At 37.1% G+C, this 24,604-nt stretch overlaps 2 protein-coding genes and 1 pseudogene across 2 annotated transcripts; 2 read left to right on the top strand and 1 right to left on the bottom strand.

Moving 5' to 3' along the window:
• Positions 1–1,704: 1,704 nt before the first annotated feature.
• On the top strand, positions 1,705–5,717 carry LOC132032638 (14-3-3-like protein GF14 iota). Its single transcript, XM_059422293.1, has 7 exons — positions 1,705–1,912; positions 3,316–3,622; positions 3,873–3,960; positions 4,083–4,192; positions 4,281–4,429; positions 4,900–4,991; positions 5,153–5,717. Exons 1-7 carry the CDS (start codon positions 1,840–1,842, stop codon positions 5,156–5,158), a joined length of 825 nt encoding a protein of 274 aa, XP_059278276.1. The 5' UTR covers positions 1,705–1,839; the 3' UTR covers positions 5,159–5,717.
• Positions 5,718–7,040: 1,323 nt separating this feature from the next.
• On the bottom strand, positions 7,041–7,158 carry LOC132035705 (U6atac minor spliceosomal RNA; annotated as a pseudogene).
• Positions 7,159–8,269: 1,111 nt separating this feature from the next.
• Positions 8,270–19,633, top strand: LOC132034671 (14-3-3-like protein GF14 iota). Its single transcript, XM_059425049.1, has 6 exons — positions 8,270–8,342; positions 10,585–10,891; positions 11,142–11,229; positions 11,366–11,475; positions 11,672–11,820; positions 18,858–19,633. Exons 1-6 carry the CDS (start codon positions 8,270–8,272, stop codon positions 19,631–19,633), a joined length of 1,503 nt encoding a protein of 500 aa, XP_059281032.1.
• The last annotated feature ends 4,971 nt before the right edge of the window (positions 19,634–24,604 follow it).

Here is a 24,604-nt window from a genome sequence, read left to right as displayed (position 1 = left end):
TTCAATTGCCCTTAACGTTATTTTAAGATTAAAAATGTCCCTCCTTTACCAGAATTATGACATGACATGGATGAGTTCTTTAATTAAACATGTGGCTTTAAAATATTGGTCCACATGAATTTCTGACCAAACTCAAAGGACTCAACGCATCAATGAATAAACCCGGCCCTTTTAATATAACCCAATTTATTCTGAAGACACTGGCAGTGAACCAAGAACTTTTGCCTTGAGGGAACTGTCATTAGCAGAATAAACATTTTTAACCTTAATCCCAAAGAAAAAAAAAAAAAAAAAAAAAAAGCCACTTGTTTTTTGTATACCCTCAGTACACATCAAAAAATTAACACTCATACAAAGCTCTTCACAAAATTGCACTTGATCTTTTCGCCATGCAAGATTTTCTTTTCAAAAAGAACTAAATATGGTCCTTAGTTTTATGATACTTTCGAGCACATGTATTTAATCATAGAAGTTTGAAGTTATCCAATCTGATATATGTCAATTCTTTATGCACATAGCTGTTAGTCAGAACTCTCAAGTCTCAACCACGTGGTGATTTTGAAATTATGCCTTTTGATTTTCCATGGGCAAATGAAAGAATGAAGAAAATTTTCGGAACTAAGCCAAATAAGAAGAACGACAAGAAATAAAAGAGAAATAGAAACAAAAGAAGACAATGTCGACCACAATCCTAAGCTTTCTAACATTACAGTATTGATTTTAGTTCCTTTTTAAAATTTCTATTTGTTAAAAGTAGGATTCCTAATAGACTTTAATTAGCTAGTCCATTATGTTTAACTTAACTAAATTGAGTGTAAACATCCTGCAGTAAGTTTTTACCACTAATTACTATGTAGTTCGAGATATCATCAGTAATACGACATATAGAAGTGGAAGTTACACACTACTATAGGGAAGCAAATCAAATAGCGGACTTTATGGCAAAATTGACATCCATAATTGGAAATAGTACCTTTCGTTTACTCTTTTCAACATCTGTCGAAAGAGGTGAAGAGACTATTTCAACTTGACAAAATGCAACTTCCTAGTATTAGGAAACGATACGACAGATCCAACTTTTTTGTTAGTTTATTTGCTTCTCTTCTCTGTTTGCTATGGAGGACCTCTGCTCATTGTATATCCTCATAGTTCGTTTCAGATAGGTTGTAAATATTTGACTTGGTGGAGGCACTACTAAAAAATCTCTATTTTCCCACTGATTTTTCACTAAAAAACGTTCAATGGTTATTTTCCACTGAATGTCAGTGGGAAAAACTTAAATAATAGTGTTTTCACACTGAAGCTTCCTAGCATTTCAGTGGGAACCTGTTTCCCATCGGCCACCATGCGTTTTTCCAGTGAGCTGGTTCGATGAGAATGAGGTGGAAAAATCATGTTTTATAGCACAAATTTCCCACTGAAATGTCGGTGGGAAAAACATCTTTTTCTTCTAGAAGTGATGTTAGGCCAAAAATTTATTAAAAGAAGTTCGAGTATCCCACGAGACATTAAATTACATGGGAGTGACGTGCTAGATATATATAAAAATGCTATGTAAAAATGTTAGTTAAACTCTAGCCTCAATTGGCGCTTTACCAATTGTAGTACCAATGAATTGAACGGTAGACATATAGTCTTGTTCCCACAACTTTCTCCATGTTGTAACTGTCATCCTCCTTATCCTCCATTTTATGTTCTTGATTTCCCTTCTGCGTGTGTGTAACAAAGAAGAAAAAAGAATTGTGATTGGAACAACTATAGTAATCTCTCTTGGCATTTATTAGCATCAATATCATTTTATCTTGTTTGTTGCAGAGTAATACATTTGCCTAAAAAAATATGTCGAAGGAAAAGGAAAGAGAAACTCATGTTTACACGGCCAAGCTCGCCGAACAAGCTGAACGTTATGATGGTTAATTTCATTCCTTATCTTACCTTTCTTTTGTGTTTTCTTTTTTCATTTAGGCATTTCATATCCATAGCTCGTGTGGCTAGAGGTGGTAAAATTAGTCGATGAATGTATGGCTCGCCCAATTTAGCTCATACAAAAGTTGGGTTGATTTGAGCTAAATATCTCGCCTGAGACAGTTTGGTTCCCTTTTATTTTTTAAAAAATTTAAGCATCCGATGAGGAAGGACAGCGTCACGATAAAGTTATTTCTGTGTGACATCAGAGTAATTTACATTACACCCTTTGGGATGTGATCCTTCCCTGGATCGATATAACGCGGAACTCTTCGTGCAGTAAATTGCCTGATTTTTTTAAGAATCTCATGTTGGAAGCCCTGCCCGATTAATATTGTTTTGGATGCCTGACTAATCCTTTTTTTTTTTTTGGTAAAAAAACATTAAATTCATTTAGTTTAGGTTTAGAGTCACGATGAAGTTATCTCCGTGTGACGTCAGAGTAGGTTTACATTACACCCTTTGGGGGGTGACCTTTCTCTGGATCGATATAAAGCGGAACGATTCGTGCATTGAACTGCCCTGATATTTTTAAGAATCTCATGCTAAAAGCGTTGCCCGCCTAATCCTTTATCCTTTGGCTCTTTCTTTTTTTGAAAAGAAAAAAAAAACTAAGTTCATTGACGAGTGGCTTCGCCCGGACTCGAACTGGAGACCTTCAGTGTGTTAGACTGACGTGATAACCAACTACATCACGAAACCTATGTTTCCTTTGTCTCTCTTATTATGTAATTAGAACTTTCTTCTTGTGAAGAATTTGTGCTTGTTTTTAAGGATAAAAAATTGATCCATTGTGAGTTTCAGAGCTTTTTAATCCAGTTCCAGAATATGTTATGAGTAGGCAAAGTGCCAATGTTTATGCAATTTAGGGAATTCTGATAATAATTAGAAATTAAATTTGAGCCTTTTTCCAGGTAAAACTCTTCTGTATGAGAATTGTTTTTTATAATCAACTTGGATTTGCAATTAGAACATTATTAATTCATTGTGTACTTGATAGCAACATCTTGATTAGTAGATTGATTCTTTTATTGGGGTTGAAGGAATGAACTATAGGCTGAAGATAGGTTGCCTCTCCGGGTCAAAGGCTAATCTAAGGCAGATTCTGTAGGTTCAACTGTAACCTATTGCTTTCAGCTCCATATGCACAAAGATTTAAAATGTACACATATAACAAGATCACATTCATTATAAACTCAGTGACTCTAGATCCGTATACTCCTTTGGCCTGTGTAGGATGGATTTGTGAAACCATAATCGTGACGTTCATATCACCTATTGGAAGCGAGACATAAATGCTTTTGCGCCATTCTACTGTTTGATAACTTTATATTCCTAATTATTTCTCAGAAATGGTTGAGAGCATGAAGAAAGTTGCAAAACTCGACGCTGAACTGACAGTGGAGGAAAGGAACTTGCTTTCTGTTGGTTACAAGAATGTTATTGGAGCTCGAAGGGCTTCGTGGCGTATTATGTCTTCCATCGAGCAGAAAGAAGAGTCGAAAGGGAATGAGAACAACGTGAAGCTGATTAAGGGATATCGTCAGAAAGTCGAAGAGGAGTTGTCCAAGATTTGCCATGATATTCTTGAAATCATAGACAAACATCTAATTCCATCATCTGGCACCGGAGAAGCTACCGTCTTTTATTACAAAATGTAAGGCAAATGACCTTGCACTACAGAAAATAAAATAAAAATAGATTCAGCTATGAACTTCGTCACTATATCGCTAGTAGCCAACAATGTTTTTCGATAATCTGTTCCTAAATAGGATTAGCGACAATTTTTGCTGTTTAGCTACAGAATTTGTCCTTCTCTGATTCTTGTTTTTCGGTAGTGTTTGCGTTTATTACAATCCTTGTATTGTAATTCATCCGTAAATAACTTCTTTTTTTGTGTGGTTCAGGAAAGGAGATTATTATCGTTACCTTGCTGAGTTCAAGACTGATCAGGAAAAGAAAGAGGCTTCTGAACAATCATTGAAGGGCTATGAGGCAAGTTATCTTTAAAAATCCCTATATTGTCAGTTTGTGTATCTAACTTAATTTTTTTTATTATGATCCAATGTACATTAATTTGGCACATTTTGAGAGTTCCATTGATTTGTTTTCATCAGGCTGCTACAGCCACTGCAAACTCTGATCTCCCTTCAACACATCCGATCAGGCTTGGTCTTGCTTTGAACTACTCCGTATTCTACTATGAGATCATGAATTCTCCCGAAAGGTAAAGTTCATGACCGATGAATTACTACCTGCAGAATATGTTTCTTGTCCTCGGGATGATGTTGAAGATTGATAATTTCAAATGGCAGGGCTTGTCACTTGGCCAAACAAGCTTTTGATGAGGCGATAGCGGAGTTGGACACTTTGAGTGAAGAATCATACAAAGACAGTACCTTAATCATGCAACTGTTGAGAGACAATCTCACACTGTGGACCTCTGATTTGCCCGAAGACGGAGGTAACAATTATTTAAATGTGTTGAAAATACAATTAAGAAAATAAAAGTGTGCTCTCTCTAACAGATTAAACTTTTTAATGATATGGTCACACAATTCAGCATGATATCAGAGCAAGCAGAGGTCCTGAGATCGAATCTCACCGCCACTCATTATCAAAATGAATTTCCACGTGCTTGGCCCATTAAAAAAGAAAAATCAGACATGCACACAAGGGGGCATGTAGGAGAATATAATTTAAGAAATAAAGTGTGCTCTCTCTAACAGTTTGAGTATCCATCACATTGTAGCGTTAGTTGAGGATAACATAATGGTCTTTGAAATGCTAAAACTGAATTCTCTGTGTCAAAGGAACCAAAAAGAACTCTTTGGATTCTGCTTCTCCTTAAGCCCGGGAAATATAGCTATGTAAAATAAATGAATGATATGTGAAAATTCTTGAAAACTAGATTGAACACTACTGTTTGTGCAGTAGAAGAGAATTCGAAAGCTGATGAACCGAAAGCCGCAGAACCTCCTCAAAAGGCAGCAGAAGCAACTCAAAAAACGGAAGATCCGCCTCAAGTGAGTCTTTGATTTAAACCAAGCCAATTTTAAAGAGCAGAAACTATACTTGACACGTTTTATTCAGTGCACACCTGAACTTTGTTAGTCCTAATTACCCCCGAGATCAATTTTGAAGTTGATTTACACTTTGCTAAAATCAGCTTTTTGTGCTTTGACAGCAGTAAAGGAAGCACGAGGAGCTACATGACAGGCAGTATGCTCGAGAAATTTCTGCCCTTTCCCTCAGCTGTCTTAGAGACGATACAGTGTGCATGATTTTGCAATGCCTCCCATCAGAAGAAGATGCACTTCGTAATTTGATCGATACATTTTCATTTCATTCCATTTTTTTTCCATTTATTTATGTTCGTTGGTGGAGAAGTGTTATTCAACTTGATCTTTTTCGAATGAGTCTTAGTCTTTTGTTAGTACCTTAATTTTTTTTCATTGAAGGATAAAGAATGAGGATTTTCTGGAAGATTTTGATCCAATTCCTTCATATTGGTATTACTTATTGTAATTGGACAAATTTGTGCTAATGAAGAACAAAAATGGATCCTAAAAAGTTATTCCATTTAAGTATTCCTCCTCCTTTATGGAGTGTTAGATGATAATAATGTAGCTGCATAATGTGCTCTGTGGTTCTGCCAAAAAGCTTTATTAATAGAGCTTCTTGTCTTATAAAAAAGAATCCTTTTATTTCAGCGTGCCACACTGAATACAAGACATACTAAAACTGAGAGGGAATGCCTAGCATCTAGGAGGACCTTTTTTATTTAAAAAAAAAAAAAAAAAAAAAAAAAAGCCTATGCAAAAACTAAATATCAAGATTATAATGCTAATTATGGAGATCTTCTAAAGGGGTTATTTTAAAGACTATGAAATCAGAAAAGGAAGAAAAGCCAGAATATGACATGTAATGGCGGAGCCACGTATAAGGAAGGCCATTCAATCCAAAAAGTACACTGTGCAATAGTTTAGTGACATTTTTACATTTTCTTGAATCCCGTTTTAATTTCTGGCTCCATCACTGAGTGTACATGACTCACCAATCACCATATCAAGAATTGATAAGACAACAGTGCATGACATGAATCATTTTCGGGTAAAGATATCATAATATGGTGGTATTCCTTAGTACACCGCTAGATCATAATTTTGTGACGTAATTGAAAATATTATGATTATAGAAGACCCTGTGAATAACGTGTACTTGATCGCTATGGTCTGATGTTCAAGATTGAGTTGAAAGTCAATTGATTGTTGGAAATTCTCTATTTAGTGGACTCACATATTTAATATAATTGTACATAGATTGCTATCAATTAAAGACGGTTATTTTTCTGATCTAATAAAGTGTTATATTTATGGGCTATACATAAATATTATGTTATAAGGTATGGATTTTATATGCGTAGAAACCTATTTAACTTTTCAGTTATAATTAATGGGTTAAATCAAAGGAAATTCTTGTTCTTCGAAAGGTTACATTTGAAGAGTTATATCTCTTCTGAAGAGATGCCTCACTATTATATATTAGTTGTGGTCCCAAGTCATTCTCGATTCTTTTTCTCTCATAAATTAAGAGAAGTGTCGCTATAAAGAAAATAAGATTTAGAAGATACGTATGACTTCCTTCTATCGATTTTTACAATTGATGAAAAGTAAGTGTCTTTACTATTCTTCTAAATTTATATTACTGTCTAATGATTTACTTGCGATCTTGTGTGAAGTGTATAAAGTTTTCTAACATTGATGTCTCTCGACTTATTTCTTCAGAATTTAGCCACCAATGTTTCCCTTCATCTCGGAAAAGTTTCTGTTCTCAAAGAAAACTAAAGTTGTTCCATTTGGAAAATATATAGCCTAAGTGAGAGAATGTTAGAGAAATGAGCTTGCATTGTAAATATTTTATTTATGTTTTAATTGTTCTGTGCTTAATGTTTGTTCATAAATGAGAGCTCAATTAAAGTTGTGATATATGGTTATTGAGTAATGCATGTTATGTATTTGATGGGTCCAGCAAGACGGTAAGTGTATGCTCAAGCTAATGTGAAACACGTATGAAAAGACCCACTAGATTTTATTACTTGCAGCTAATGCCTTGTCTGATAACAGGTAAAGCCCGAAGGCTGTTCCCGTCCCTGTCGGGGTGATGCCAACCATCTCTCCTTTCAACACACACACATACACACAAAAAAAAAAAAAAAAAAAAAAAAAGCTACGGTTTTGTCTTCAAAGCACACATATTGTCTAATCATTCTAAAAGGCACACATTCTGTCTTGTTTTGGACAATTATACGGTTAGTTGAGAGTTCAGGATATGATAGTTATTTCATTGATGTCGCCATTAAGAGGAAGACAGTCGTACATCAATCAATCCAACATGACTCAATCAGATGAGTACCTAACAAAGCTAGCTCAATTGAAATCTCTTAATCAAAAGTCTATTAAAATATTGTATGTCAAACATTATATAATTCACATTGTCAGATTAGAAAAATAATTAAAATCAAGGTGCTGTCCACCTTCCCCTTTTGCCATGCGCCATGCCTTGCCATGCGCCTCCCTCCCTTTTAATTTTTCTCCTTAATTGCGATCATAACATCTTTCGACCAATTTTCTCTTATAATAATAAACAGAATAACAAAAGCAATTTAAAAGAACAAATAAGAATATAACATAAGCTTCTTTTTTCTCTATGATCAAAGTACCATCAAAAGTCATATCCACATTATGTTAGCTTTATAAAATACTAAGCCAATGTTGTTCTATAGTCATCACCATAGGCTTGACATGGTCCTTTTTTTCTTTTCAATCCATACATTTCGATCCCTCAGTTATCAATCTATTCTGATATTAAAATAAACTAATAGAACCTTTGGCTTCTTTCATTTCAACTCTTTGATCATGGCTTCAATGTCTAATACCATTCAGTTTTCTCTACAAAGACCATATTTTTCTTCAGCCCAGCTAGTAGAAATTTAACTAATTCTGTTCCTATCAGAAATCTATTAATTGTTTCAAATTCCAAAAGTTTTGAATTATCCAACAAGCCCCTTAAGTTATCTAAATGCATTCAACTATTGAAGCCAAGAAATAGTGTTGATGATTTTATCACAAAGGCTGCAGCTTATGATGCAGAGGGTCATGAAATTGAAATTAATGGGTTTGATTTTCTTTCCTTTTTTTTTGGTATTGCCAATTTCATTTGTCTTTTTTTTTTTTTTTTCTTTTTCTTATGACTTTTTTGTTAATTGATTATCAATTTTGTAAGCAGGTATGCTAAAAAGAATATGTACAAAGAAAAGGAAAGAGAAATCCATGTTTACATGGCCAAGCTCGCTGAACTAGCTGAACGTTATGATGGTAATCTCGTTTCTTTCCCTATCTTCTCTCTCCTGTTTTTTGTTTTCTCTTTTCATTTAAGTATTTTATATCTGAAACTCGTGGTGGAGGCAGAATTTTCACTGAGAGGATTCAAAATATAAAGAAGTAAATACATGAAGAAGCCAGAGAATTCAATATATAGTATATATACATAAAAAAGAATCTATTCATCTAGTATAATTTTCTGGCAAAGAGGTGTCAATTGACTCTCCTTGAATAAGGATAACTTCGCCCCCGCGTGACCCGACTAATCGTTTGGTCTCTATTCCTGCATCAGAACGTATCAATGTGCATTTGTATTGGTAACTTACGAGTACATACTAAGATTTGAGAAAAGTAATTTTACATATATGTTCATGTACAGTAACATTACATGAATAACATCATGTACATGTCCACTGTTTTTCCTCTTGTGTATTTTTTTTTCCTTTTTCTCCCTTTCTTTGTGGTTCTACTTGTGCCCCAATAGTGTGTAGTGCATTTCTTTTTTCCCTTTTCTGTGAAGAATTTGTACTTGTTTTTGAGAAAGAAGATATTGTTTCCACAGTGAGTGTCAAAGCTATCTAATCCAGTTATAGAAGATGTAAAACTAGTAGGCAAAGTGACAATCTTTGTGCAATTTTGGCATGTTTTGAGAGTTAGATTTCTCATAAGATCACTCAACTATAGCAATTGTAACATAAAAGTCACTTACTTTTGTTTTGTAACTGGAAAGTCAATCAACTTTCATCTTTGTAACACAAAAGTCACTCAACTTTCATCTTTGTAACACTAAAGTCATTCAACTCATTTTAGTCAACTTTTGTTGACATGACATTTTTTTAAAAGTTACATCCTTATTTAACATAAACTCACCCATTTTTACCATTTAGTGACCCGCCCCACTAACCTGACCCGCTGCCCAATGAATTTAGTGTAGGACTTGATGAGGATGTTTGAGAACTGATCAGTAATGTAAATTTTGTAGAGCAGAGGATTAATATAGTAATTTTGAACAAAATCACTGCTTCCTGCCCCCCGCATTAACTAATGAATTGAAAGGTTGATTATCGATGTGGAATTTACTTTCCTCGCAATCACTACCAACTTCTTATGATATTCTTTGTAAAATTCAAGCTGCTTGCTCAAGGGAATTGTATTCTGAATATGTCATAGATGAAAAGAAGAACAAAGGTACAACTAGACTCAGTTGATTTGCGTAATATCTTGTGAATAGAATGTATAAATTTCCTTGAAGAACTGTTACTACTTGCAAATAGCTTAGCAGTAGTGTCATGGTAACCAAATGAACTTGGGGCAAAATTTTAAGGCCTGAGTAGAGAGGAGAATCCAGCCACATTACCAGTAAAAAATTACTAGTAAAATTTCAGTCTTTAGTGTTTTGTTATAAAAATTGGATAGCTGGTCGGTTCAGTGTGGCGTATCACTAAATGGTAAAAATGGGTGGGTTTATATTAAATAAGTATTTAACTTTTAAAAAAATGCCATATCAGCAAAAGTTGACTAAAATGAGTTGAATGACTTTTGTGTTACAAAGATAAAAGTTGAGTGACTTTCCAGTTACAAAACAAAGTTAAGTGACTTTTGTATTACAAAGATGAAAGCTAAGTGACTTTCCAGTTACAAAATAAAGTTAAGTGACTTTTGTGTTACAAAGATGAAAGCTAAGTGACTTTCCAGTTACAAAACAAAGTTAATTGACTTTTGTATTACAATTACGATAGTTGAGTTACCTTCTGAGAAATCAACTCCGTGTTTTGATAATAATTTGAAAAGATTCAAGCCTTCTTCAATTTTCCTGGTAAAACTTTTCTGGATGAGGATTGGTTTTATCATCAACTTGGATTTGTAATTAGAACATATCGATCTTAGTTCATTTAGTACTTGATAGCAAAATCCTGATTAGTAGATTGGTTCTTTTATTGGGGTTGAAGGAATGAAGAACATGTAAAATGCCTAGTAGGTTCTCAGAGGTTCAATTGAACCGTTGCTTTCGGCTCAAACTATTTATACATATGCAGAAAGATTTTAAATGTGCATATAACAAGATCACATTCATTATAAACTCACTGACTGCAGATCTCGTATTCACCTATGGCCTGTGTAGGTTGGTTTTCTTGAAACCACAATTGTAAATTTCATCACCACTCTATTGGGAATGAGATACAGTAAATGTCTTCATGCCATTGTATTGTTTGATGACTTCCTAATTATTTCTCAGATATGGTTGACAGTATGAAGAAAGTCGCAAAACTCGACGCTGGACTGACAGTAGAGGAAAGAAATTTGCTTTATGTTGGTTACAGGAATGTTATTGGGGCTCGAAGGGCTTCGTGGCGTATTATTTCTTCCATCGAACAGAAAGAAGAGTTGAAAGGGAACGAGAACAACGTGAAGTTGATTAAGGGATATCATCAGAAAGTTGAAGAGGAGTTGTCCAAGATTTGCCGGGATATTATTGAAATCATAGACAAACATCTAATTCCATCTGTTGGCACCAGAGACGCTACCGTTTTTTATTATAAAATGTAAGGCAACTGACTATTATAAAATGTCAGGCAAATGACCTTTGACTACCAAAAAAAAAAAAGCGAATTAGTTACGAACTTCGTCGCTAAATTTCTTGTAGCTAACAGAAATAATCAATGGCTAAATAGGATTAGCGACGTATTTTTCTATTTAGCTGCAGAAATTGTCTGTCGCTAATTCTTGTTTTCTCGTAGTCTTTGCATTTATTATCCATCCGTATATAACTTTTTTTTTTTGTGGCTGGTTCAGGAAAGGAGATTATTATCGTTACCTTGCTGAGTTCAAGACTGGTCAGGAAAAGAAAGAGGCTTCTGAACAATCATTGAAGGGCTATGAGGCAAGTTATCTTAAAAAATCTGTATATTGTTAGTGTATATAACTTAAATCTTTTTTATTATGATCCAGTTGATGCACATTGAATTTCGTACATTTGAGAGTTCCCGTGACGAGTTCTCTTGATTTGCATTCTTTAGGCTGCCACGGCCACTGCAAACTCTGATCTGCCTTCAACACATCCTATCAGGCTCAGTCTTGCTTTGAACTACTCTGTGTTCTACTATGAGATTATGAATTCCCCAGAAAGGTACAATCCGTGACCAATAAATACCTCTAGAATATATTTCTTGTGGGAGAGAAGGGTAGAGGGACGGACACATTATCCACTGAGTTTCTAATCGTGCCACTTGCCCTAAAAAATTTCTCGCGTATAAAAAAGAAGAATGTGTTTCTTGTGGTTTTCTTGTCCTTTTGATGATGTGGATTGACAATTCAAATGGCAGGGCTCTTCACTTGGCTAAACAAGCTTTTGACGAGGCAATAGCAGAGTTGGACACTTCAAGCGAAGAATCGTCCAATGACAGCATCTTAATCATGCAGCTGTTGAAAGACAATCTCATGCTGTGGACCTCCAATTTGCCCGAAGACGGAGGTAACAATTATCTAAATGTCTGTTCTAGGATTGAAAAAAACAAGTAGTATTTGAAGTTAAGTTGACAAAGGATATTTGGAAGTTGAATTTGTGTTTGGCCATGAAATCAAAGTTGAATTTTGTGAGTGAAAACTTGAAAATTTTTAAAAACCTATTTTTCAAACTTCAAATTCTATATTTCAAGTTTGAAGTTCAAATAGTTAGTTAGTTTGGTTAACTAAACATTTATATGATTTCAAATCTTATTCATGTCCAAACAGCTCCAGATCTTTGTGTGAAGGAAACAAAAAGAACCCTTTGGATTTCCTGTAAGCCCTGGAAATATAGCTATGTAAAATAAATGAATGTAAAGATTCTTGAGAACTATATTGAACGTTACTATTTGTGCAGCTGAAGAGAATTGGAAAGCAGATGAACCACCTTCAACAATAGAAGATCCGCCTCAAGTGAGTCTTTGACTTGATCCATATCCAATTTTAAAGGACAAAATAACCGTACCCCTCTAAACTTGACACGTTTTTATTCAGTGAACGCCTGAACTTTGTCTAGTCCTGATTATCTCGACATCAACTTTTGTGCTTTGACAAAATTGATGGAAGCACAAGGAGATACATGACAGGCAGTATGGTTGAGAAAATTCAGCCATTTCCCTCAACTGTCTTACAGAAAGAGCGCATGCATGATTTTGCAATGCCTCCATCAAAAGATGATGCACTTCGTAATTTAATCGATACATTTTCGTTTCATTCCATCTTTTTCCCTTTTATTTCATGTTTTTTGGTGGAGAACTGTTATTCAAGTTCATTTTTTCTTTCGAATGAGTCTTAGTCTTTTGTTAGATCCTTGATTTTGTTCGGGAACTAGGTTAGTCTCTTGAGATAATGAGTTAATTGAAGGACAAAGAAAGAGGATTTTTACGAAAGATTTTGATCCCATCCGTCCATACTAGGATCACTTGTTGTAATTGAACAAATTTATCCTAATGACTATGAAATCAGAAACGGAAGAAAAAACAGGATACTGACATGTAATGGCAGAGCCAGGATACAACATGTAGTGGCGGAGCCACATATATATATATAAGGAACGGAATTCAATCCGAAAACTACGTACACTGCGCGATAGAATGAAAAAAACTTTTTATATTGATTCCAACGGTGTGTCATTTAAAATTCCTCCTTCAAGAAATAACTTTGTGGAAAGCAAAAATCTTCTTCTTGATTCCGAATTTCTGCATCCTCATCATCTGGTTTCTGATATAAGGAAAAAAAACAAGCATGAGAATAGAAATCATCTTCAGTCACCACCAAAAACTCTTCTGGCTCTGTATATATAATTACCATCAGGCAAGTGTTAGGTCCTTGGATGAGTACTAATAACGGATGATGACTTAAGTGACCTAATGGATGTAGAGTTCTATTTTGCGGTTGCTAATATTTAGGAATCCGCTGTAACTTACTCCTCCTATTTAGGCTCTGTTGATAGTCATTATCTTTTTTTTTTTTTTTTTTTTTTTATGTTTATCTTAGCAGATATAGGGGTTGCATAATTCTTTATATACGGTGCCCTACACAATCAATAAACGGTACATTATTTTTCCCATCTTCTCTTCTCTTCTCTTTATGGTATCAGAGCTACACTAAACTCCCACGAGTTGATCCTTTGTTTGCTTCACTCATCCAAACACCCAAATGGCCTCTAATATTTCGTGACCAATGCCGATGGAGTCAACAACGCCATTACTATTGTCCAATTCAACCGATTACTGCAACTTGCCCATAAAATTAACTGGCGGTCACAATTTCTCCCTGTGGAAAGCTCAAGTTTCAATGCTTATGCGTGGTCACAATCTCTCTGGGCATCTCGATGGCTCCATCCCTGCCCCAACTCGCACTATCTCTCAAAACAATCAAGATGTTAATAACCCTGAGTTCGTTCCCTGGTATCGCCAAGATCAGTTCATTCAAAATGCTATCTTGGCCTCCGTTGATCCTACACTGGCCCCCACTGTTGCTGTTGCTGTTGCAGCCTCCGCCAAAGCTGCCTGGGATGCTTTGCATACTGCATAAGCCAACAAATCTCAAACAAGAATTTTCAGCTTACGAGATCAATTGGCTCGCATCACTAAAGATTCTCGTCCGGTCACTGATTATCTTCATCAAGTTCGATCACTTTGTGATGAACTTGCAACTACTGGTGCGCCTGTATCAAACCCGGAACTCATTGTTAAAATTCTCAGTGGACTCAGACCTGAATTTCGAGAACTCTCTGCTGCCATTCGGGCTCGAGATTTTGCAATTTCTTATGAAGAGTTGTATGAAAAACTTCTGGACTATGAGCTTTTCTTAAAGCATGAGGAAGACAAAAGGCTCGCAATCAACTCCTATTCTTTATTCAGTAGCACAAAAAGACAACCTCAACTCCTCCTCGCCAAGGTAACAATCCTAACTTTAGCAATCGTCGTCCAAGTGCTAACACTTCTACCAACAATCAGCAATGGCAAGGACAACCATCGCGCCCGCGAAGAAACAACCTGCAAATTCGTTGTTAGCTATGTGATCGCGTAGGTCATTCCGAGTCCGGCAGATCGCGATCGCATAATCATCTACAAGCTCGTGCAAATTTCGTCGCTCGCTTTCCTCGTCAACGGACCCCTTGGATTGTGGATAGTGGAGCCATTCATCATATTTCTTCTGATGCTCAAAGTCTATCCACTGTACATGACTACCACGGCACCGAAGAGATAGCTATGGGCAATGGTAACACCATTCCAATATCCCATACCGGTAACGCTAACATAAGTGCATCAAATCATCATTTCAAACTTCTCAATACCTTATGCTCCCCTGTCATAAAAAATAATCTCATTTCGTTTCTCAATTTTGTCGTGATAATCATTCATCTATTGAATTATTTCCTTTTCATTATCTTGTGAAGGATCGAGTACGGGGCGTCACTAGTTCGCGGGCGAATAAAGATGGGGCTGTATGAGTGGCCACCGGCTGTACACATCCTTCTCCTCAATGCAATGTGGTCGTTCCAATTCACTCAGTGGCATCGGCGTTTAGGCCATCCTAGTCGCCGCGTTTTAAATACTATTTTGAATAATTTTTCCCTTCTTGTTTCAGATCCTAAAGCTAGTTCCATTTGTAATTCTTGTTATTCCAATAAAATGCACAGGTTGACTTTTTCAGAAAATTCATTGCAAAGTCATAAGCCACTGCAAATCCTTTACAGCGATTTATGGGGTCCATCTCCAGTTTTGTCAATTGATAAAAAGAGATATTATGCGTTATTTGTTGACCAATTCTCAAAATACATGTGGTTGTTCACTTTAAAATCAAAAAATGAAACTCGGAAGTTTTCAAAATTTACATCCATTGCTTGAACGAAGGTTCAACACCAAAATTCAATCTTTTTACACTGATGGTGGTGGTGAGTTCCAGAGTTTACAGTCCTATCTCAAAACACATGGCATAGAGCACTTAGTGTCACCCTCATATATTCCACAAAGAGTTGCTCTAGTCAAAAGACGACACTAGCATGTTATTGAAACCGCTAGAACCTTGTTGCACCAAGCATCTTTACCCTCACACTTTTGGAGTTTTGCCTGTCAACAAGCTGTTTATCTTATGAACAGGCTAACTACACCTAACCTTCAGCATAAGAGCCCCTTTGAAATTTTATTTCAAACTATGCCGAAGTATGACTCCATAAAAGTATTTGGCTGCTTGTGTTATCCATGGCTCAAACCATATGCCAAAAACAAATTAGAGCCCCGTTCGACACCATGTGTTTATTTAGGATTTTCGAATAAATATTATTGCCATCAATGTTTTGATCCTTTAACTCTCAAAATTTACTTATCATGTGACGTTATATTTTTAGAAAATCAGTTCCCATTTGAAAATATTTTTTCTCATTTGAAAAATACACAAAATAAAAATGTATCTTGGGAAATTTGTTCAACTGAACAACCATCAAAGGATAATACTCTAAGTTCAAATATCTCCTATGAGCTTCCTACTCGGATTGTGCGGCGTTGTGTACACCCATTCACCCGTCTTGTCCGCCCCAACAGGTACCACCGTCTCAGGTAATTCAGTTTCTCGCTTACCTAATCCTTCTTCTCCTTCTCCAGCATCTCCACTACCCCTTCCTCTCGCCATACAAAATTCAGTTTCCAGCCAAGATTCACCTCAACCAGATGTTTCGGCCTCACCAGTTCACCCTGTTGGGTCCATCCCTTATTTTAGGGAAGAAAACACTTCCCTTGTTTTGAGGAAGAAAACACTTCCCTTGTTTTAAGGAAGAAAACATCTTCCTTGTATTTGGCAAATTGTCAAGTGCTTGCTTGAGTCACCAATGACATCAATAGGTTCATCTCACACCTATAAATAGGGAAGCTTTCTCATTTGCTAAACACACCAAATTGAAGAAGACAACACATCCCAAAGAGAGAAAAATCTAAGAGAAATACTCTTAGTGAAAGGCCTAAGTAAGAGAAGGTCTTTGAGAGAATTTTCTGTGGTAAAATTCTTGAGTGTCATTGGGATTGGGGTTGTGAGGTTGAGTGTTGTAAACACTTGTAATATTTCTTCTTTAATAAGATCTGCAGCAGCAACGTGGACGTAGCTCTCACATTGAGGGTGAACCACTATAAATCGCGTGTGTTATTTATTCTTCGCTTACATCACGGCGTAAGTAGGTTCTGTCTAAGGAGATTGGTATTTAAGTGGTCCAGCTGTGACCCTCCAATCTTTCCTGGGAATCTGCTTACAAAAGTCGGATTTGGGATTTTAAATCCTAACAACTGGTATCAGAGCAACAGGTTGTGTTGTGATTTAGAAACGATGGGAGGCGAAGATGGTACGACGCACGGCCATCGGTAAATTCGATGGTACGGTTTTGCATTACGGAGAATGCAAATTGAAGATTATTTATATGGCGTAAAACTTCATGAACCTCTGAGTCCAAAACCGGAGGAGATGAAGCAAACGATTGGGATCTCCTCGACGGACAAGTTAAAGTCATTCGGACGTCGTCAAAGAACGTTGCTCACAACGTGGCAAAGGAAAAGACCACCGCGTATATGATGAAGGTATTGTATGATATGTATGAGAAACCTTCGGCAAATAATAAGGTATTTCTCATGAAGAAACTATTTCATCTAAAGATGATGGAAAATGCTCATGTCTTTTAGCACACGTAAATGAATTCAATACCATTGTAAATCAATTGTCATCGGTAAAAATTGATTTTGATGATGAAGTGCAAGCTCTAATTTTGTTGGCATCCCTACCAAATAGCCGGGAGCCAATGAGAGCGACGTTAGTAATTAGCCGGCAGAACAAACTAAAGTTCAACGATGTTAGGGATCGTATCCTTGTGAGGAGGTGCGCGGGACAGATTACGGAGAGGCATCGACGAGTTCTTCTTTTAATGTTGAAAACGAAGCGAAATTTTGACGAAACTACAACCGAAATAGGGGCGGATCGAAGTCAAGGAATGGCGGGGGTCAATCCGGACCGGACGAACACATGAGTGTTGGAACTGTGGAAAACCAGTCACTTCAAGAAAAAGCTGCAGGGCGCCAAAGAAGGAGGACAGCAAGGGCCGGAATCAACGCCGCTACGGAAGACATTGGCGATGCGTTGTTGCTATCGGTTGACAGACCCGATAGACTCTTGGGTGCTTGACTCGGAGCGTCCTTTCATACCACCCCACATCATGATATAATGACAAACTACGTGGTCGGGAATCTCGGCAAAGTTTATTTAGCCGATGGAGAGCCGCTAGACGTTGTTGGCACGGGAGACATTAATTTGAAGATGTCAAATGGATCCTCGTGGAAGATTACAAAAGTTAGACATGTTCCAAAGTCACGAAACCCGATCTCGGTAGGTCGGCTTGATGATGAGGGATATGATCTCAATTTTGGTAATGGGTCTTGGAAGGTGGCGAAAGGTGCTATGGTAGTTGGCGAGGAAAGAAGATTGGCACTCTCATGACGACTAGGCGTCGTGATATTTTGTTCTTGTGGTTGACAACACAAAGAAGACGATTTGTGGCATTGTCGGTACCGGGGACATATCGACCGAGAAGGGGATGAAGGCGTTGGTGACAAATGGCTTAATTCCGGAGCCGAAGACGGTGGACCTTCATACGTGTGAGAGCTGCATTCTCGGAAAACAAAAGCGAGTAAGCTTCTCAAATGCGGCGGGGAGTTGAAGGTCGAAAAGCCGGAATTGGTGCACACGGACGTGTGGGGACCTACCACCGTTCCCTCTCTTGGAGGATCACACTACTACGTGACCTTCATTGATGATTCAACCAGGAAGGTGTGGGTTTATTTTATGAAAAATAAATCCGATGTGTTTAGTGTATTCAAAAGATGGAAAGCCATGGTCGAGAATGAAACAAACCTCAAGTTGAAGTGTTTGAGGTCCGACAACGGCGAGAATACATTGATGGTGATTTCAAACGGTATTGTGCCGATAATGGAATCAAGATGATGAAGACTATTCCTGGAACGCCGCAACAAAATGGAGTAGCCGAAAGAATGAACCGAACGTTGAACGAGCGTGCTCGGAGTATGAGAATACACTCTGGACTGCCCAAGACATTCTGGGCAGATGCAGTCAATACCGCGGCCTTCTTAATTAACCGAGGACCGTCAGTTCCCTTGGATTTCAGAATTCCAGAAGAAGTCTGGAGTGGCAAGAAGGTAAATCTTTCATTTCTGAAAGTGTTCGGCTGCTTATCATATGTTCATAATGATGATACGGCTAGAAGCAAGCTTGATCCAAAATCAAAGAAGTGTTACTTTATTGGCTATGGTGACACCGAGCTTGGTTATCGATTTTGGGATGAACAAAATCGGAAGATCATCCGAAGCAGGAATGTTGTCTTCAATGAAGAGGTACTGTACAAAGACAAGTTGCAAAAAAATTCAGAATGTCAGGACAAGGAATCGGAAATAGTCGATTTGAGGGACTTTCCGACACCTGAGCCGCAGCCAGGTACAGCCGAGGCAGAGGAACAAATAATCCGAGAAGGTACTGATGAAAGTGCTGATTCTGAAACAAATCAACAGACGCCAATCACAGAACTGCGTAGATCATCCAGGATCAGGAAGCCGATTCACAGGTACTCTCCATCCCTCAACTACATTCTACTCACTGATAGGGGTGAGCCGGAATGTTATGAAGAAGCAATGCAAGTCGATGAATCGACTAAGTGGGAGCTGGCAATGAAAGATGAGATGGACTCCCTATCGGCAAATCATACATGGGAATTAGCCGAATTGCCAAAGGATAAGAGGGCATTGCAAAACAAATGGGTTTATCGGATAAAGGAAGAACCCAATGGAAGAAGGCATTATAAAGCAAGGCTGGTTGCAAAGGGATTTCAACAGAAAGAGGGCATCAAACGCTCACAAGAAGAATATGTGAGGAAAGTTATCAAAAAGTTCAACATGCATGATGCCAAGCCAGTCAGCACTCTCTTGGCTGGAGACTTTCGGTTGTCAAAGGATCAGTCGTCGACAACCGAGGATGAGAAGAAGCAGATGGACAAGATACCAGACATTGCACATGCAGTGGGAGTTGTCAGCCGATTTATGAGCAATCCGGAAAAGCAACACTGGGAGGCTGTGAAGTGGATATTCAGATATCTGAAAGGTAGCTCGAGTTCAGCTCTGTATTTCCGAAAATCAGAAACAGGATTGCAAGGTTATGTTAATGCTGACAACGGTGGTGATGTTGACAAACTGAAGCTGTGTTCAGCTTCAGTTGGCCTGCACGAAGTATGAAACTAGGAAAGAGCTGCTGCATCGATCAAAGTGTGAAGACAAATTAAAATTAGTCTTCAAGTGGGAGATTTGTTGGGTCCATCCCTTATTTTAGGGAAGAAAACACTTCCCTTGTTTTGAGGAAGAAAACACTTCCCTTGTTTTAAGGAAGAAAACATCTTCCTTGTATTTGGCAAATTGTCAAGTGCTTGCTTGAGTCACCAATGACATCAATAGGTTCATCTCACACCTATAAATAGGAAGCTTTCTCATTTGCTAAACACACCAAATTGAAGAAGACAACACATCCCAAAGAGAGAAAAATCTAAGAGAAATACTCTTAGTGAAAGGCCTAAGTAAGAGAAGGTCTTTGAGAGAATTTTGTGTGGTAAAATTCTTGAGTGTCATTGGGATTGGGGTTGTGAGGTTGAGTGTTGTAAACACTTGTAATATTTCTTCTTTAATAAGATCTGCAGCAGCAACGTGGACGTAGCTCTCACATTGAGGGTGAACCACTATAAATCTGTGTGTGTTATTTATTCTTCGCTTACATCACGGCGTAAGTAGGTTCTGTCTAAGGAGATTGGTATTTAAGTGGTCCAGAGTCGTGACCCTCCAATCTTTCCTGGGAATCTGCTTACAAAAGTCGGATTTGGGATTTTAAATCCTAACACACCCTTCTCAGCCTCAAACCACAATAATCACTTACCAGCGACGAAATAAATCCTCCGGACATTTGAACCAAAACCCTATTGTACAACCTTCTTCCTTGTCACTTCTCCCGCCTTCCATGGCCTCACAACCTTCTGTTGTTGCCTCTGAATCTACAGCATTGCCCAGTTATCATATGATTACTCGGTCTAAGACCAACAGCCTTAAGCCTAAACAATTCCACACTGTTGTCCAAACCGCTTCCTCAATACCTAGAATCTTTAAGCAAGCTCAACAAGTCCCACACTGGCGTGAAGCTATGAAAAATGAATTTGATGCCTTAGTTCGGAACTGGACATGGGAGCTTGTACCATGTGATCCTTCAAAAAATATGGTGGATTGTAAGTGGATTTTTTGTGTTAAATATCATCCTGATGGTTCTGTTGACAGGTACAAAGCTCGTCTGGTTGCAAAAGGGTTCACACAAAGACCTGGTCTTGATTTTCAATGTACCTTTAGTCCTATCGTGAAGCCCGCAACTGTTCGACTAGTTCTTGCGATTGCAACACAACAAAGCTGGCCCATCCGTTAACTTGATATCAATAATGCCTTCCTGCAAGGCCGTCTCGATAAGGAAGTATATATGCGTTAACCACCTGGTTTCGAAGCTTCTGCACACCCGACGCATGTTTGCAAGCTGCACAAAGCTATATATGGCCTCAAACAGGCCCCCAGGGCCTGCTATACTGAACTCAAAAATTATTTGGTTACTTTGGGGTTTATTAAATCCCAATCTGATTCGTCATTGTTCATCTTACATAATTTTGAGTTTACTGTTTATGTCCTAGTTTACGTTGATGACATAATTATTACGGGCAATCAGATTCGTGGTGTTCAGAACATTATTGATACTCTTGCAACCCGGTTCTCACTGAAGGATCTTGGTCCACTTCATTATTTCCTTGGTGTTGAAGTCTTTTCTTATCCTGATGGTCTTTTGTTATCTCAACAAAAATACATTACAGATCTGTTACATGAAGTTAATATGCAAAATTGCAAGGGTGTTCTAACGCCAATGGCTTCTACTGTTGCTTTCTCGAGTCTGCTGAATATTCTTTAGTTGATGGCTCTCTTTATAGGCGATTGATTGGTAAACTTCATTACCTTTCCTTTACACGTCCGAACATAGCATTTGGTGTAAGCAAACTGTCGCAGTCCATGCACCAGCCCTTAATATCTCATTGGACAGCCATGAAGCATCTCCTTCGGTATCTTCACCAGACTTCCTCGTTTGGCCTCCGAATTGCCAAAGAACATGATCACCGTCTTCTAGCCTACTCAGATTCTGATTGGGCAGGAGATCCTCTTGATCGAACCTCTACCACAGGTTATGTTGTTTACTTTGGCAGCTCTCCGATATCATGGTCCTCTAAAAAGCAAAGATCTGTCTTCCGTTCCTCCACAGAAGCAGAATATCGGGCTGTTGCAGCTATCTGTTTCGAGACTAATTGGCTAACCAATTTACTCCATGAGCTTCGATTCAGTATTTCATCCACTCCTCGGATCTTTTGTGACAATGTCAGCACCACCTACATTTGCGCCAACCCGGTATTCCATAGTCGGATGAATCATATTGCTATTGATTTTCACTTTGTTCGTGAACAAGTGCAAAACAAGGACATCGAAGTTCAACACACTTCACTGGCTGATCAAGTGGCAGATATACTAACCAAACCACTTCCAAGAGCCTCTTTTGTCAAGCATTTCTCCAAGTTGGGTGTTGTTGACACCACCAACTTGCGGGGGCGTAATAACGGATGATGACTTAAGTGATCTAATGGATGTAGAGTTCTATTTTGTGGTTACTAATATTTAGGAATCTGCTGTAACTTACTCCTCCTATTTAGGCTCTGTTGATAGTTATTATCTTTTTTTTATGTTTATCTTAGCAGATATAGGGGTTGTATAATTCTTTATATACGGTGCCCTACACAATCAATAAACAGTACATTATTTTTCCCATCTTCTCTTCTCTTCTCTTTAAGTACAACTTCATAACACATATACACAGCATAAACCTGATACATATTGAACTGAACAAATTCTCAGTGAGGTCTTTTTTTGGCTGATAACTAATTTCTTAATTACCAAGTGAATAATTACAGCTCAAAAGAAAGAAAAAAAAAAAAAAAAAACTCACTCACGTCATTTAGTTTCATGGAAAATCTAGGATATCAATGACATGAACTAGTTATAGACTAGTGTTGGGTCCAAAGGCATACGCATGTATACTTGATCGACAAGTAATAAAGTGATAAGTAGAGTATCGTTCCTCATGCGGACACGTTTATCAGCTATCAATTAGATCAAACTATTATGAACTAGATATTCGCACGGGTTTTCCAAAAGTTGATTTATTGCTAGAACTACTGCCGAATTTGTAAACTAATTAGCAACGAATCAAGATCACTAGAAAACATATGTAACTTTTAATGAGAATTCAGTAAGAGGAAAGATTTGAGGGTTAGTTGATGATCAATGATGTCAAGTATTCACTTAAATTGATTGACTCTTGAGTATCTGGTTTATTAGTCACAACTACAAGGTTAAGTTTGTTCATAGGAATCTTCTGAGTTCCTACTTGCCTATTGAAGTTAACCTAATGGTTATATTGCTATGGAATTAGAGATAACAAGAAAACATTTGTAATTCATATATTGTGATTAAGCAAGACGTGTATGTATATTCCTATCCCAACCACAAATTCCGAGGACCGGATGCAAGAAATTCCCTATATAATCCTATATGCAATCTAGAATTTTCTTTCCCAAGTTCACTTCTAGATTCCATATATAGTATTTAATTCACGATCAAGCAATATATCTATACTGTGTAGCAATGAAATTGGCCGGACCATGGCGTGATAGGGTCTGTTCTGGGCTAATTTTCACTCTCTTCGTCTCTTCTCATGCGACTTGGTCCTCGATCCCAAACTCGACCTCAAGTGATGTGAATCTTTTAAATCACTATTTTATTTTTCTTCCATTATCGATAATCATGTCCAATTAAATACCATCGTATAAGATAAGAAAGAGAGCATTTCAGTTTTTACGTCATTTTGGACAATGAAGTGAACATATATGATATATAATTGGTAAGATGACTTAGATGTACCTAACAAAGCTAGCACAAATTGAAATCACTTAACCAGAGTTCTCTTATAATATTGCATGTCAAACATTATAAAATTTATATTGTTAGATTAGAAAATAAACAAATAGTAGTATAATTTATTTTCCTTTTTGTGCCATTATTGGAAGCTGACTAAATCAAAGGTGCAGTCCACCTTCCCCTTCACCCATGCGCCGTGCCTTTCCACACCCCTATTCCTTTCTTTCCTTTTTCGCTTAATTGCAAACGTAACATCTCACAACCAATTTTCTCTTATAATAAACAGAATAACAGAAAGAATTCAAAAGAACAAATAACAATATCACAACAGCTTCTTTTTTTATTCCATGACCAAAAGTCATAACTACATTATGCTAATTTTATAGCTAGAGACTAAGCATGTTTTGCTTAATAGACTAAGCATGTTTTGCTTGACGTAGTTTTTTTCTTTTTTAATCCATAATTGTAATAAACTTTGGGGCTGGGGTGAGAAGAAAGGGTTGAGGGAAGAAAAGTTCAACAATTCTTGAAAGACATTTGGCTAAATGATTTTTTAGTTACTTTCTGATCAATGATTTTCAGGTTAGCTATAGGAAGCCTTTTTCCATAAAATCTGTTTATTTTGAAAATATATCTTAAGAAGAATTTACTGATCCCAGCCGTTTCTCTCTTCAAAGTAACATAAGGTCACCATCACGTAAAAGTGATCCAATGGTATAACTAATAGTGTAAAATGTCAAGAAAATGAAAGAGATTCACAATATGGCTTCAGAATAGGTATTCATTATACAGATTTAACGAATTGTTCTTATTGAAGTATAATTATATGAGAGCGAGGGAATGATCATTCTCACATCATTAGTATTAGTTATTGAAATACATAATAATCATTTTTTGGAGTTACCTTATCTCTATTTTTTTTTATAATTATATCAGTGTGGCGAGAGGAATGTTACGATACTGATGAGGTTTGAACCCTCCACCTTAATTGTAAAAGACAAGAGCTGAAGCTAGCTTTCAACCCCTTATCTCTATTTGAATATACATAATGATCACTTTATATTATGTTATGTTATGTTATTTATTATAATTTTAATTAAAAAGAGAGGAAAATATTTCTGCAAGCAACCACCAAAAGGAGCTTTCATATAATAGAGAATGTAACGGCTA

The sequence above is a fragment of the Lycium ferocissimum genome, chromosome 10 (assembly GCF_029784015.1).
Source record: "Lycium ferocissimum isolate CSIRO_LF1 chromosome 10, AGI_CSIRO_Lferr_CH_V1, whole genome shotgun sequence".
NCBI lineage: Eukaryota > Viridiplantae > Streptophyta > Magnoliopsida > Solanales > Solanaceae > Lycium > Lycium ferocissimum.
This window is presented reverse-complemented; position numbering and strand designations above follow the sequence as displayed.